This window comes from Tachypleus tridentatus, chromosome 7 (assembly GCF_004210375.1).
Source record: "Tachypleus tridentatus isolate NWPU-2018 chromosome 7, ASM421037v1, whole genome shotgun sequence".
NCBI classification, from domain to species: Eukaryota; Metazoa; Arthropoda; class Merostomata; order Xiphosura; family Limulidae; genus Tachypleus; species Tachypleus tridentatus.
Window position 1 is genome coordinate 5,405,535 of NC_134831.1, and position 17,434 is coordinate 5,422,968.

General features: G+C 34.5%; 1 protein-coding gene and 1 long non-coding RNA gene across 7 annotated transcripts in view; one reads left to right on the forward strand and one right to left on the reverse strand.

Moving 5' to 3' along the window:
• LOC143255036 (uncharacterized) overlaps positions 1-9,599 on the forward strand; it is a 56,164-nt gene extending 46,565 nt beyond the window's left edge. The window contains exon 2 of the long non-coding RNA XR_013030417.1: positions 8,221-9,599. This is a non-coding gene — a long non-coding RNA (uncharacterized LOC143255036). The remainder of the gene's footprint in view (positions 1-8,220) is intronic.
• Positions 1-17,434, reverse strand: part of LOC143255034 (receptor-type guanylate cyclase Gyc76C-like) — a 118,275-nt gene that overhangs the window by 25,406 nt on the left and 75,435 nt on the right. For all 6 annotated transcript variants that reach the window (XR_013030416.1, XM_076510052.1, XM_076510049.1 and 3 more), the window contains 8 exons: positions 15,105-15,292; positions 14,435-14,540; positions 9,307-9,385; positions 6,646-6,751; positions 3,214-3,372; positions 2,530-2,634; positions 1,801-1,872; positions 969-1,134 (listed from right to left, as the gene is read on the reverse strand). Coding sequence is in view for 5 of the 6 variants with exons in the window: in XM_076510052.1 (XP_076366167.1) it covers positions 969-1,134; positions 1,801-1,872; positions 2,530-2,634; positions 3,214-3,372; positions 6,646-6,751; positions 9,307-9,385; positions 14,435-14,540; positions 15,105-15,292 (981 nt within the window). In the remaining variant the exon portion in view is untranslated. The remainder of the gene's footprint in view (positions 1-968; positions 1,135-1,800; positions 1,873-2,529; positions 2,635-3,213; positions 3,373-6,645; positions 6,752-9,306; positions 9,386-14,434; positions 14,541-15,104; positions 15,293-17,434) is intronic.

The window sequence follows — 17,434 nt, forward strand, 5'->3', positions numbered from 1 at the left end:
ACGGATATACAACGCTAAAATCGGAGGTTCGATTTCCCTCGGTGGGCTCAGCAGATAGCCCGATGTGGCTTTGCTATAAGAAAAAACACACACACACATAAGCCTGATTCGCTACCTTCCCTCCGGCCAGAAACTTAAAATTATAGACAGAAGCAGCGGATATGATAGTTTTAGTAGTTTTGCCATAAATGCTAGAACAATAATTCTGGATTAAATTTTAATTTTTTATAAGTAGTATTTTTAACAATATATTTAAGTCGCTCTTTTATATATATATTTTTTAATTCTTCTGTGAACACGGTGTTATTAACAACTGGCACTGTAATTGGTTTTCGTTGTTTGTAGCACAAAGTTTCACAGTGAGCTATCTCTACGCAGCCCATTACAAGTATTTAATCACAATGTTTAGCATTGTAAATTTGCAGAATTACCACTAAACTACTTGTGTAGTGGAATCACAGCACTTGGGTATTCTATCGATATAAAATATAGTACAAGATTTTCATTAATAATCATGTGTATGTGGTGTATAAATTAACATAAATTTGGTGTGAAAATGTTAATACCAAGGGTTATTTATACTTCAGATGCTTTTAAACTACTGTAATTTAGTGTTATTCCAGCAAACTATCTCACGTTATGGAGCTGAAACAAAAGATAGTCATTCCAAACCCTAGTTATGCCTGTGATATTCTACTCCTATAGAATATGTGACACAAGTGCTATAAATGTAAAGTATGAAAAGAAACGTGCACCATTATCGAAAGTAGTTCCTCTAAGTCTCCACTGACAATCTAATTTTTCAGGACGAGGGTTAAGACAAAATAACATTATATGTTGTTGAAATCTCGTGAAAGTTCGAGATAACAAAGATCGGAAGCTGAAATTTGTAGTAATTCTCCTCAACGACAGCTTATCTTAACAGCTCATAAAAATCGTTTCTATGATGCTTAAGTCCAGGCACTCACTTCTATAATGCTCATATTCGCCAGTCGATTCATTTTCCTTGTTGTTTCTTAACTCGTGTAGCCCAAAGTCGGTGATATTTAACACCCATCTAGAGGTGACGACACAGTTAGAAGACTTGAGGTTTCCATGAGCACGTAATTCAGTTTCATGGAGAAAATTTAAACCCTGAGGAGGAAGTAAAAAACAAATTACGTCAAAAACACTACGAGACGAGGCTTACCTACCTAATAATACACATTAAAACAATGCTTTCTGTGCTTTCTCTGTGTGTGTGTGTGCATATATATATATTTAAAAAACATAAAACTCGAAACATAAATATATTATACTTTAGAACATTGTCTTCAAAGTATGCTGGATATAACAGTGTAGCCACTAATTCACGTCTTGTTTTGTTTACATTGCTTGGAACATTGTCTTCAAAGTATGATGGATATAACAGTGTAGCCACTAATTCACGTTTTATTTTGTTTACATTGTTTGGAACATTGTCTTCAAAGTATGCTGGATATAACAGTGTAGCCACTAATTCACGTCTTGTTTTGTTTACATTGCTTGGAACATTGTCTTCAAAGTATGATGGATATAACAGTGTAGCCTCTAATTCACATTTTGTTTACATTGTTTGGAACATTGGCTTCAAAGTATGCTGGATATGATAATGTAGTCAAAAAATGTTTCTATCTCATCCACAAAAGAACGAGACTTTATTAAAGTTTATAATATTTCGCGGATTTGTATTTGATTTTAATGTTTCAAAGTTTTCATTTTTTTCAAACATTTTGTTACAAATATTTAAGTTTATGAGAAAAAATGTGGTTAATCTCGTACCTTGATCAAATCAAAAACTAGAGACGCTATAAACATATTGTCCAAACGAATGTCTTCGTTTTCCAGAATATCCTATGAAAAGAAATGTTATATTTTTTGTATTAAAACTTTATATGAAATGTCAAAAAACACAAAATACACAACAAACAATAAATTATTACTGACAAACTTAGATTGTTTAAGGGATTCATAAACTGAGGAAACAAGGAACCAAATAAACGACAATCTCAATCATCTTTTGTTTTGCCTACGTTCACTCGCAAGAATCGGCTATACGATTGTTTTACAAAATCGTTTGGTGTCAGCACACTTACATTTACATCGTGTTACAGCGACAAGAGGATAAATTAATTATTCATTAAATGAAACGATAATAAAATCAGAATACATTGCAAACGACACTTGACTTGATTACATAACAGAAATAAGGACAATAAAAGTTAAGGATATTTTTTTGGGGAGAGGAACTTCAAATGTCACGCAAAGCACGTGCAAGATGCAGGAGCAACATACCAGGTCCTGATTTGGTTAAAATAGCTTTAGCAAATTTAAAATTTTTTCCTGCATTGTTAGTTCTATTAATTCTAATCAAAACAAAATTAATTACATAAAGAAATTATTTTGACCTTTTCTGAAAATAATGCTATTAATATGGTTGATTTAATCAAAACAGCTCAGAATATTCAAAGCCATTTCTATCTGAGCAACTTATCAACGTAATTACTATACCTGTAAACTTCCTCTCGGACAATATTCTGAGATAACGATAAGCTTGTTTGGAATAACGCATGCGCCTATGAATGAGTTTATATTGTCATGGTAAAGTTCCCGCATCTGAAAAAAAAAAAAAGAAGAGAAAATGAGATAATATAAGATATATAATATAAATACTTCGTATGATAATTATTACAACAACATTTCCAGGTGCAAAAGTAGTTATATAATAGGTGGTAATAGATAAAAAGTTGTGATATTTTATGAATTCAAACGGTTTCAGATAATCAAGAACATTCGCACTGTGTAGTAAAAGTAGGCTTAACAATTTCATTTAATTTTAATCAATACAAAATCAATCATATATATTCATAATGTGTAAGTAGAATGCTTACCAATTTCACTTCCTTCTTTATTTCTACATAATATGCATAATCTTACTGTATTTTGTAGGCTTAGCAGTTTCACTTCCTTCTTTATTTCTACATAATCTTACAGTATATTGTAGGCTTAACAGTTTCACTTCCTTCTTTATTTCTACATAAGCATGCAGTATATTGTAGGCTTACCAGTTGCATTTCCTTTTTTATTGCTATATCATTATACATATTCATACAGTGTATTGTAGGCTTAGCAGTTTCATTTCCTTGTTTATTTAAACATAATCATACATATTCGTACACGGTATTGTAGGCCTACCAGTTTCATTTCCTTCTTTATCTCTCGTGGAATGTCCGCTGTTTTCTTAATGAGGGTCATCTGTTTTACAGCCACTATTTTCCCTTTATAAACAGCTGTTTGAGTAAACATGTGACCGTATGTTCTTGATTCTAACGAAACTTGACTTGGTAAGCTAACCTGTAAAACAAGCACGTGACCGCTAAAACAACAATGGAAGAGTTATAGTTTCAGTATACAATATTAGCTTAATCTGACTCATACATTATACAATATAATACCAGTTTACTGCTTTCGTGTTTCCCGATTTTTAATGATAAACGTAAAAGAAATATCAACATTCTTGAAATAAACAGCAAAATTAATCTCTGATAATGGCCAACGTTCCGCGAGGAGAACCTTCGCAACTATTTCTACTACTTGTCCCCCTGGTGGAACAACGGTAAGTCTACTGACTTTCAACGATAACACTGGAGATCCATAAAGTTCATAGCAGATGGCCCAGTGTGGCCTTGTTCTAAAGATTCGAATCAACAAATCATCTCTACTACCTACCAAAAATTTACATTAAGAACTTAATCTGATTAATAAAAAAAAGTATTTAGTATTTGATATTTGTATGCAAGAAGGACACCTAACGGGGCACAATAGTGAAATGATGACGTCAGAGACCTCTGATTTTAAGATGTATCCGTTCTTAATCTGGAACTGTTGACTAGATGTGTGACAAAACATAAAAGCGAAAACGAAAACTCTTAACCAAATAACGAAACTGACTATCACATTTACAACGAATTAGAAGCTCAAAATACAGAACGTTTTTGTTATTTTTCGTGGACTCGAACCCCGAATTTACCTTCTTCACTGAAAATATTAACCTTTAGGTCACGATCGGCTCGTTAAAAAGGAAAAACCGTTCGTAATTTTGTTGTTTCACACATCTGAGAGGAATCGAATCCCGGATATGTAAATCCGTAACCCTAACGCAAACAGATTTCTCACAAAGTTTCAAGATACAAAATATTGAATTAGTTTGATAAAGAAAAAAAATTGTAATACGAAATCAATAAAATGAAATGTATTAACAATGTTTTTATGAGAATCTTCCTACCTATTAAACAATTATGTTCCGAACGTCATTGGCGAAATGCTAAAACACAGTAACTACAGGTTGTTTGTTACAGCTACTCATACGGTACGAAAATATCCTAAAATACCCGTGAGACTATATGTCTAAACATGTACTAGAGTCAAAACAGGATTTTCTCTCTTAAAAAAACACACCAAAAAACACACCTAAAAACAAATCTTCATAGGAAGACAATCTTGAGCCCCCCGCTAGTACAGCGGTAAGTCTACGGACTTACAACGCTAAAATCAGGGGTTCGATTCCCCTCAGTGGGCTCAGCAGAGAGCCCGCTGTGGCTTTGCTATTCGAAAACACAAATACAATTTTGAGATTTTTATTTGTTTGGTTTGTTTGAAATTTCGCGCAAAGCTACACTAAAGCTAACTGCGCCAGCCGTCCATAATTTAACAGCGTAAGACTAGAGGGAAGACAGTTAGTCATCACCACCCACCGCCAACTCTTGGGCAACTCTTTTACCAACGAATAGTGGGGTTGACCGTCAAATTATAACGCCCCCACAGGGCTGAAAGGGTGAGCATGTTTGGTGTGACGGGGATTCGAACCCACGACCCTCAGATTATGAGTCGAGTGCCTTAACTACCTGGCCATGCCGGGCCAGCTTTATTAAATGTAACAGTACGATGCATCGTGAAGATGTTTATATGTCATCTATAATAAACAAAATTATGGTGTAACTTATCGCCTTGAAACCGTAAAGATAAGCATATTTGGGGCACTAAGAATGTTTCTTTGTTGCAACGAAAACCTATACGCACTTACCGTGAGAATCGAGCCTTGAATTCTAGCATTATAAGTCTCTACAGATCACAGCTGGGTTACCGGAGGTTGACTTTCAGAGAAATAATTGTGGTTCGTTTATTATTAACACAAAACTAGTTCTGCTGTGCTCACTAACGGAACTAAAACTGTTTTTAATGAGCAACGGGCAGAGTAGAAGAGAGGAGGAAGACATATTATAACAGTAAATATTGCAAACAGCTCAGATATTTCTATTAAAGTTAAACCCTCTTGTAAAAAGGTAATTAATTGTTTCTTTTTAAAATCAAGAAGATTTTTTCTACCAATTATAATTAAAAATTAGATCGGAATGAATATTAATTATGATAGACTGTTATAATTATATAAATGAATATTAATTATGATAGACTGTTATAATTATATAAATGAATATTAATTATGATAGACTGTTATAATTATATAAATGAATATTAATTATGATAGACTGTTATAATTATATAAATGAATATTAATTATGATAGACTGTTATAATTATATAAATGAATATTAATTATGATAGACTGTTATAATTATATAAATGAATTTTTAATTTGTTTCTCTAACGTTGCTTGAAACTGTGATTTTCTTTTTCATTTTGAATTTCAAATGCCATTTTAGGCCTCACATATTTGGTGGAATTTTAATGTACACTGTTTCCCAATGGCTCTATCCTAAGCCTATTAATAAATTACCTTGTTGGTTATATTGTTTAACGACTAGGAGCTATTTTTACAGATTTCAGCAGATCTTTATTGTCCTGATGTATGGTTTCAGTAAATCCTTATTAACCTTATGTGGTTCCAGTTCGTCTTGATTAGTTTGGGGTGTGGATTTAGTAGATTCTGATTAGCTTGAGTGTCGTTTCAGTAAGTCCTGGTTAAAATTAGGTTCTGATTAACTTTAAGTGTGGTGTCTGTAAGTCTCACATAGCTTGTGCTGTCCTTTATTAGGTCCTAATTAGCTTGAGGTGTGGTTTTAAAACTTGATACTGCCCTAAATTCTCAGATGTTCAGTTCTCCTGTTTCCACGGCGAACATTGAAAACTTCCTCCTTCAAAGTATTTATTTTACGTTGTTTAATTTTACTTTCGTACAGACATTTCTCTTCAGAAAAAATGATCCCAGATTTCCTCATTTATCACTTCGCAAACAAGGTCGTGAGGGATTGTATGCGCGGGAGAAAAAACAAACAAACAAACTTTGTTTATGACCTCGACATAGTAATAGAATTATCCAAACGCACGCTTCCAAAATATATAAATGACCCTCTGTATTTCTGTTTATACAGTATTACTTTAGTTAAATGACTCTCTGTATTTCTGTTTGTACAGTATCACCTTAGTTAAATTACCCTCTGTATTTCTGTTTATACAGTATTACCTTATTTAAATGACCCTCTGTATTTCTGTTTATACAGTATTACCCTAGTTAAATGGCCTTCTCTATTTCTGTTTATACAGTATTATCTCAGTTAAAAGACCCTCTGCATTTCTGTTTATATGGTATTATCTTAGGCTTTTTTCTTACCCGACTACTCGTGGAACAACCATGTCCATTTAGTCCAGGAAACTCTAGATCTTTGATGTCCAGTTTCCACAGAAGTCCCGCAATTTTCTGCTCATATACCCAATTTCTAGACGAAATAATTTCAAAGCTCACGCGAATATTCTGTCCATACAATAAATACTATAAACATATATATACATAGAGAGAGAGCACAAACACATTTCATTGTTTCTTAAAATTGTTTAACTGGTTTCCTTATTTGTTTTATTGAATTTCAAAATCTGCTTGTAATTGCATTGCCAAAATAAGAAAATAATAGAAAAACAACAACATCGATTACTAAGGAACTAGGCCTTTGTAATTAACCCTACCTAAAATAATTGTGTTATACACACCAAAGGTATTAGGTATAAATAACTTCCTATTAATATTATATGTGATACGGCGATTTGTTATAATATTTAGTATCGTGTGAACACTTTATATTGCACCGATATAAATAATAAAAGCACTATGTAATAGAAATTGTATTCATGTGTTTTTGTTTTTTTGTTTATATCTGAGAGTACGTGTGACACAATATGTATTTGTTTTACTTTTTTATGTAAAACTTATCAAGTATAATTGATACCAATAATGAATACGTGATCGAAACGTCATCCATAAAAATCTAGGACAAGTAATGGGGTCTCTCATGCGACAGCAAACGAAGGGACAAGTGTTTCAAGGATGGCTATAAACCATCATGTAAAAATTTACATGGATAAACAAGGGTCGTGTGTGATGTATTGACTCTTGATTTTATTAACAGTCAGTTGACGCAACTTAAAATAAATACCGAAAAGTTAAGCTGTTTTTTATCATTATTTATTTGAAACTATTTATTATGATACGTTCGAAACCATTAGGCCTAAAATGTTTGATAAAAATCACGTTAATACGAACGTTTTGGCATACTTTTTTTTTTTTTAAATTGTCCTACTGTAATGTTTTAGGCCCTTATTATCGTCTGATGTTTTGTCACCTTTCAGTGTTTAAACCGTAACTTTGTATATAAACAGTGTTTGAGATAATTTTTGTCGATAGCACTGTGTTTATAACCAACGTTTCAGATAATGTTTTATCTACAGGGTGGCTCGTAAGTCCTTACCCATCCATATATCTTGTGTATCCAGTGTATCTGTGTGCTGTCCCTCATTCTCGCTGCATAATATTATGAAACGCCATGTTCTGTGAGACATTTTCCTCAACATAGCAGGGGTTATTGTTCCAAATGCCGCGGTAACAGCTGCCTTCAACTCATCATTAGTATTATAACGTTGTTTATAATAACATATGGATGGGTAGGGACTTACGAGCCACCCTGTATAACACATTGTTTATAAACAGCTTTTCTGATAATTTTTTGTCTGCTGCACTGCGTATGTAAAAATTATTTTAATATAATCTTTTGTCTCTCGTGGTGCAGCCCAATTAAGAAGTTCTGGGTCGAAGGCCTTTTGAGCAGTGAATTTTGTGAGGTAGAAGGTTTGGTTTGAATTTCACCCAAAGCTACTTAAGGGCTATCTTTGTTTTATATATTGTTGATATTTTCAGAACCTTCGATTACCTGTGTTGACAGCCAAATCTCGGGAAACACCATACACCTAAGGACTATCCGCGCATCGGTGACTGTAGTTACAGAAAAGATGGAAGGTACCTAATCAACAACACCCACCGCCAACTCTTGAGTTACACTTGTCTGACACCAATAATGAGATTTAATGGTCACTCTTACAGTGACCAACGACTTCCAAGTGAGAATGTTTTGTTTTGATTTTCGTTTGGCAGTAGTGGGATGCAAACCTAGATACTTAGATCCATAGTCCGACACCCTCGAGAGCACAAACGAATTCGTTTTTTTTCTTTTTCTAAAACATGTTTAACTAATATGCTTGTCTGTTTGTTAAGTTTCAAAATCTGTAGTAGTCCTGAGATATATAGATGATTTAGTTTGTTTCAGATATTTATGGCTTCTTAAAAAAACCAAAACAAACAACCTAAAAACAAATCTTCATAGGAAAACACTCTTGAGCCGTCCGCTAGTACAGCGGTGAGTCTATGGATTTACAACGTTACAATCAGGGGTTCGATTTCCCTCGGTGGGCTCACAGATTGTCCGCTGTGACTTTGCTATAAGAAAACACAAATACAATTTTGAGATTTTTGTTTGGTTCGTTTCGAATATCGCGCAAAATTACATGAAGGCTAACTGAGCTAGTCGTCCCTAATTTAGCACTGTAAGACTAGAGGGAAAACAGCAAGTCACCACCGCCAACTCTTGGGCTACTCTTTTACCAACGAATAGTGGGACTGACCGTCATATTATAACGCCCCTACGCCTGAAAGGGCGAACATGTTTGGTAGGGTAGGGATTCAAACTCACAACCCTCAGATTACGCATTGAGTGCCCCAACTACCTGGGCACGCCGAGCCTCCATGATTTGGCGATTACCTGTTTTGTCTAACTAATTAATTAACTTGAAATTGCATTTCTTTTTTCTTAAATATCCCTATAGTCATATTTGACTGTTATAATATAATTTCCATACAAATATAACCATGGAACATTTGTAATTAATATCTGTATTTTTTTCTTTTTCGTGTGTGGTTTAAAATTAAAAACAAATTTATTGAACTCACCTGTACACTATTGTTGATATTATAATTACTACGAGTAACAAACTTCCCATTACTCCGGCAGATATTTTTCGCCTATTTTCTAAGGAAATCGAAACAAAACATTCACTGTGAAACTGTTTTAGGAAACAGCTGATATACATAAGTCCGATAATTAATAATGTAGTACATATTGTTTAACTTATCATAACTTAACCAATCACAATATTTTCTGACAATAATGATAATGAAGAGCTCAAGGACGCACTGTTGGCTCCGAACTTACTTTCAGTGAAATAAAGTAAAATTATTTTTTAATTTATTGTACACGTCTGTTTGTTTATTTGTTTTGAATTTCGCGCAAAGCTACTCGATGGATATCTGCGCTAGCCGTCCCTAATTTAGCAGTTTAAGACTAGAGGGAAGGCAGCTAGTCATCACAACCCACCGCCAATCTTGGGCTACTCTTTTACCAACGAATAGTGGGATTGACTATCACTTTATAACGTCCCCACGGCTGAAAGGGCGAGCATGTTTGGTGCGACCGGGATTCGAACCCGCGACCCTCCGATTACGAGTTGAACGCCTTAACGCACTTGGCCATGCCGGGCCTGTACACGTCTGAAATTGTACGCTGTATAACGTTATACCACATTTAAAAATTACTTCCTAAAAAGTAGACCGGATTTTTTTTGTTACACATTTTTTTCGTCTCTAATACAATCGACTTCTCTCATGGTAAAGATCTTTTCTTCTCCAATTTATTTATTTATTTCGAAATAAAAAAATGTGCTAATTTGTTTGATATATTTCAAACATTTAAAAAGAGGTCGTCGAAGAAATATAGCTATGCTGTTTTTATATTTATTACGAAAAACTTATTTCGTTATATGTACGACAATTTTATTTACCCAAACAACTTGAAACCACTCTCTTTAAAAATCGTATTTTCTTTTCGTCAGTTTGTTTGTTTGTTTTTGAATTTTGTGCAAAGCTACTCGAAGGCTCTCTGCGCTAGCCATCCCTAATTTTGCAGTGTAAGACAAGAGGGAAGGCAGCTAGTTATCACAACCCACCGCCAATCTTGGGCTACTATTTTACCAACAAATAGTGGGATTGACCGTACAATTATAACGCCCCCACAGCTGAAAAGGCGAGCATGTTTGGTGCGACGGGGATGCGAACCCGCGGCTCTCAGATTACGAGTCGAACGTCTTAACCCACTTGGCCATGCCGGGCCCTTTTCGTCAGCGGCAGTTAAAAGGATCCAAAGATAATCAACAAGTTTAGCAACAGCGAATTTCAACAGTTTGTTTCAACAGCAGTTATAATCTGTTATGATGAAACGTCACTGCTTTTTAATAGCCCTGAATAATACATTGAACTGTAAAATAATTAATATCTTAGTGTTTAGAATTTCAATTCGATGTTGTTCTTTGTTATTGCGTCGCGCCAAGCATGCTCGCCCTCCCAGCCGTGGGGGCGTTATAATGTGACGGTAAATCCCACTATTCGTTGGTAAAAGAGTAGCCCAACGGTTGGCGGTGGGTGGTGATGACTAGCAGCCTTCCCTCTAGTCTTACACTGCTAAATTAGGGGCGGCTAGCACAGATAGTCTTCGAGTAGCTTTGTGCGGAATTCCAAAAACACAAACACACTCTTTGTTATTGACACTTTCGCTTCCGTGTCGATAATGTATATGTCACGTGGTTTTACGGTAACGTCACGTCACTCACATGCGAGTGAAGCACAATGTGTTGTGAAATCCACGTCTCGCAAATGTTTCTCGGCACTTTAAATTTGTGAGGGGCTGTTTGAGCCTGGTTCGCAGGACTTATCAAACTACTGTTATGCTTTTAAAACAAAAATAATGTTTAGGCAGAAAAACACTTATTTGTATACACATATATTATATGACAAAAGATACAAAAAGAGATTATATGCATATATATATTACAAAACAAATATTTGAACTGTAAATCGTTGTCGAAAAATTTTGTTAAATTCTTCAACTAGGTTATTTATTTACAAAATATAAAACATCTCTTGTTCGAACAAAACCGATGCGAGTGACATGGTTCTGGAAGTACATGGAGTTTCACAGAGTGATGAGTCACTCACTTACTGAAATTAACAAAAAACCGTATTTATACCTAATAACCCTAAATCAGGCTAAACATATTACTGTTAAATATAAAAAAATTAAGTTAGGCCAAAGGGAACTTCCACATATATGGCCTCAGGACCTAATTTCTTAAGCACAAAACTACACAGTGGGCTATCTATGCTCTGCCCACCACGGTATCTAAACCCAATTTCTAGCGTTGTAAGTACGTAGACATATCGCTCTGTGCCACTGGGAGAGTTCGTTTGGATGACATAACCCTTTTGGTCTATAATACTTTATTTTTTGTGTTGTTTTATCGATTATCGTTTTCATTAATATTCCTCTTAGAGGGGATCGAACCATGATTTTTGTATTATAAAATCTGAAATTATGTATGCATATACTATGTATGCACCCAATTGAAAATTCTCCACATTTTGGGGACTCAAACTTGTCTGTGATTCGAAGTTCCATTGATTACACGATAGGCTTAGCCTTCGCTTTGTTACTAACAGTATCATCTGTTACGTCACGTCAATATTTTACTCAGACCAATTGTCCGTTTAATTTATGAGCAATAATTTGTTGACGAGTAACAGCCCACCTACAACTCTCAGATTACCGTTTCTTTGTTTTCTTCTTTACAAAAACGTGGCTTTGAATAACTGTTTCTTATTACGGAAATGACCTCAAAATCACCCATTTCTTCGTATAGTAATCCAGAAGTAACTAGTGGGATCAGTGACGGATATATTTACTGTACATTTTTTGCATAGCTCTTATGTTATTAGGGACCCTGTACGAACAAACTGATAGGTTCGGCGCATAAATAGCTTAGAAAAATGTGTTTAACAAGCCCTTGGGGGTCCATGTAGACCCACATCTGTAATTCAGGGTTAATCAGTAGGTCTAAACATATATTCTGCTACTAGGGTGTAAGGTGAATGTAACTGGAATTGTAACTTCGAAATAGCACTTTAATTATTGTAGCTGTCACTTTGCAAACCATGTGACGTCCAGCTAAGACGTATCTCTTAGAGAAATGGTTGATTTTTAAAATCTTTCAATATCCTTTTTATATGCTGCTCATAAGAAAAAGATGCTACAGTCTAGTACGAGCATAAATAAATATGTGTGTTTATAATGGAAATTTATGTCTCTTTTATAAAAGAGATTTGATGTTTGTTAAGTACAAAGTTACACAATGGGTTGTCTGTGCTCAACCCATCCTCGGTATCGAAACCCTACTTTTAGCGTCGTAAAACTGCATTCTAACCGCTGAGCGAGCCACTGGGATGATTTTACAAGTTTGTGTGTTTGTTTATTTTGAATTTCTTGCAAAACTACCCAGGTTTTACGAGTTTCGGAGAAACTTGAAGAACAGTTCAAACTAAACAAGATGGTTATTAACACGAAGAGCATATTCCGACGCCATGACATTTATTGTGAAGAAAAACTACCATGTTGTAAAAACCATTTATGAAGATAGTTAAAAACACTTATAAGAAGACAAGAGGTAAATACCATTTTGAGATATCGGAGTTTATTATTAACAGAGTTAACTGTAAACAAAATGTAATTCTCTTCGTACGAGTTTGAACACAACGTAATGCAGACATATATTAAAACATGTGATATTTATTTGTTTGTTTCTTTTTTAATTTCGTGCAAAGCTACACGAGGGCTATCTTCACTAGCCGTCCTTAATCTATCAGTGTAAGACTAAAGGGAAGGCAACTAGTCATCACCACCCACTGACAACTGTTGGGTTACTCTTTTACCAACGAATAGTGGAATTGATCGTAACATTAAAACTCCCCACGGCTGAAAGGACGAGCATGTTTGGTGCGATGGGGATTCGAACCCGTGACCCTCGGATTACGAGTCGAACGCCTTAACCCACCTGACCATGCCGGGCTTTCTATCCGTTAAGCCTCGCACGACACTATGACACTGTTTAAATCACACGAATATATGTTCCCTCATGGTAGAGCGGTACGGCTGCAGACTCACAGCGCTATAAACCAGGTTTTGATACCCCAGGTGGGCAGAGCACAGATAGTTCATTATGTAGCTTTGCGTTTAATTTCAAACAAACAATCAATCAACAAAAAAATGGCACCGTTTGTTTAACGGATACTGAAGTGTGAAAATGACAATCAGGAACATGCAACAAATTAAACCATGGTTTCCGATACCATTAAGTTTTACTCAATCAAATTTGTAAAATACATCGAATCGTTCGTTTCTGTTTTAGTTTAAAATCGCTCTAACGAAGCTTCAGGGTTCTAACAGTTTAATTAACGTTACATTAGCTTCAAACATTAAGTTAAGATCTACTTCGTTCGTTTTCGCAAAGTCAGACAGTTACTAAAATCGACAGAAAAATTTACGAACATCCGATAAAAATATTGTTGTGTAACGTCACTGCCTTAAGAAATGTAATTTCTTTTTACTCTGTAATAAAAACAACAAACAAATTAACTGTTACAGATTATACTTTTCATTTGTGCTTTACACGATCGGAATTTTTGCCTATTCTAAGTTCATTTCCATAATATTTTCTTCAAAGCTAATAGTCAAGCGATGATTTTGACGATTTACAAAGCTAAAATTTGGGGTTTGATTTTTCAGATGGACACAACGCACTTAGTAAATTGCACAACGTTGCGCTTAGACTAGAATTAAAGGTAATAATATTGTAGTTAGGTTGGTTCTTAGCAATTAGTCGAGCATGAAAAAAATACTCTAGTGATTGTTATGGTTTCAAACAACTGTCTTATTTAATTAACGCTTCGGCCACTATTATTTTTGTTGTATCCCAACCAGACTGATGAGTTCTGGCGTTGAGCGAAATGCGTCGTTGTTATTCGATGGATATAGTGCAGTTAAAATGTTATTCTACGTTTTACCACTTTGAAGAATGTATTATAATGAAATAGGTTGAGCCTTATGACAAATATAGTTGGTTATACTGTAAATATTGATCACAGATTACTTCAAATATCATTTATATATGATAAGAGATAGTTCTCAATTGCCTACCAGGTGGCGGTTTACAACCACTTCCATCATATCCACAAGGGGGTTCGTCAAGTGGTACTCTACCTTTCACCCATGGGATATGGCAACTCTCATTGGGTTGGAAAATCTAATGCAGATAAACATTCTTTGTTGTATTATTTTAAGATAATTTAAAGAAAATCTTGAAGGACAATTTAACTGAAATATTTTAAAAATATTTTAAGATTATAGAATTAAAACAATCTTAAATTTTCGAAGTAACTTATGCTTTTTTTAGGGTTATTGGTTAAAACATGAATAAATCAAGTTAACAATGATATCAACAACGTCCTTAATTAAAAACACTAACTACAAATTAATTAAAAAATAATAACGCTGTTTTATCTACTGACGTTTCAGCAAATTGAACAAATAACTTGCCTGAACACTTCAACGACAAAAACGAAATTAGAAACAATAACTCCACCAATAAAGTAAACAAAAACTTGTTTAAACATGTTGGTCATTATTCGATTGTACTAGTATTGAAAACGTTTTATCTGTTTTTTCTTTAAAAACGATAACACTTGAATCAACTATTGTGATACTTTTCCAGCATAGTAAATCAGCATATTAATATTAAGAAAAAAAGGTTCAGTATTTTTAAACTGTTCAAAAGCCGACACTTCAAACTAAGTTATTTACAGCTTACCCTTTTGTCTTTGTTGTCGGGATCGGAAAAAAACATACCAACAGGTAGCATGGTGTATGGTATTTCTGGATCAGTGCCATAAAACACTTTTAATTTGAGATTTTTGGGCTTAGGTTGTAGCGCCAATACGGTGTAATTACCCTCTACGTCGCCACTTTGGTCAATGTGCATAATTTGTCCCATTATACCTATGGAAGAAGTTTTTGGTGTCAGATATACGTCACACATATTTACGACAGTAAGTACATGCTGATATAGAATTAGTATGTATTATTTGGAAGTTTATAAGCATTTGAAGCAATAATCAGTGATGACGAGAAAATCCACTTGTAGAGAAAAATATATATGTAAAAACGACTCGTTTGGATTGAGAAAACTTATGTTGAAGAGCGAACAATGTATCGACCTTCTTCGGTCATCGTCAGGTTTACAAAGAAAGAAAGATGTAACTGACCGATAGCTGACCACATGTTTGAAAGGGATTGTGTAGTTGAGTGCAAAATCAACTAGTGAGAGTAAATATATCCCACGAATCAAAAAATCACGAAACCATATACTGCTACATACCATATATTCCCGACATCAGCAGACAAATAACCAACATTTGGCGAATCTAGTAAAAAATATGACATTCCAGTTGATACCAAATTTATTCAAAAACCAGGCACAAAACTGACATTTTACATTTTATACAATGTAAAAACTACACTGACAAACACCACACCAACATTATTTATAAAATACATTGTAATAACTGCCACGACTTCTATATTGGAGAAACAAGTAGAAAAATGGAAACCAGATTCAAAGAACACAAAAAAGTCACCTTCACACGTTTTCGAACACTGCAAATCAAATAAACACAACATAACCATAGAAAGCACCCAAATACTAAATAAAGAAACAAACATAAATAAACGCATTTTATACCTATATTAAATATATACATATATATATTCAAACATTTAAGCACGCCCTCTACATTCCTACACTCAGTTACACAACCCCCTTCAAACATGTGGTTAGCTATCGGTCAGTTACCTCTTTCTTTGTGAACCTGACGATGATCGAAGTAGGTCGAAACGTTGTTCGCTCCTCTACATAAATTTTTTCAACCCAAATGATCCGTTTTTACATATATATTTACAAGCATTTAAGACACTCGTGCTTTTGCTTTTAGAAATTTGGATTTGACTGGTACAGTTACTGTCTGTGTTCAAATTGTTTGTTTGTTTGTTTGTTTTTTGAATTTCGCGCAAAGCTACACGAGGGCCATCTCCACTAGCCGTTCCTAATTTAGAAGTGTAAGACTAGAGGGAAGGCAGTTGTCATCACCACCCACCGCCAACTCTTGGGCTACTCCTTTACCAACGAATAGTGGGATTGACCATTACATTATAACGCCCCCACGGCTGAGAGGATGATCATGTTTTGTGCGATGGGAATTCAAATCCGTGACTCTCAGATTATGAATCGAGTGCCCTAACCACCTGGCCATGCTAGGCTTATCGAAAATAACGTTGCAAATTGCCATTGCAACGTTTTCGATATGTATCTATCCTTGGTCGCATAACAGTAGTGTTAAATTGAATAAAAAGATATGTTTAGTTTTTAACAAAGATGAGGCATTTATTATAATAGGAAGACACCTAGGATTACAAAATAAGCAAAGTTGAAAATATTTTCAAATTTGGTTATTTTCATTCGAAAAACAAAAGTATAAATGTTATGGAGAAACGAGATTCGTTAACAACCTTTTATGTAAAAATAAATAAAAAATTAAAAGTAACTTTTCATAGACTGAAATAATCGACACTGCGCTATGCGTCTGTGTTAGTCAACACCACCCACCGCCAACTGTTGTAGTACTCTTTACGGACGAATAGTGGGACAAACCGTCACATTATAATGTCTCTTACCTCTGTTGATAGTACTGGATCCCCCAGTCCACAAACACAATTGAAATATTAAATTGTAAAAAACACTCACTCTGATATATGTTAGTCTTAACAAGACACCACTGTAACTTGTTTTTATGTTGTAATAGTAATTTGTCCAAAACATATTTCAATGTGACAGATCACAAAAGTGGAAGAAATGAGGCAATAACTTAACTCACATTAAACATTATCAAATAACGATTACTGAATAATTATGAAGAAAGATTTACAAGAAATAAGATCTTCAGTACCCATGCATCGCCTAACACTAGTATCTATAGGACTATCGTGTTTTTATTACGTTCAGTCCGGCGTTTTGATAGAATATTTACAAAGCTCATATACATTTACAAATAGGTTCGTTAAAATATTAAGCCTAAAATAAATTTA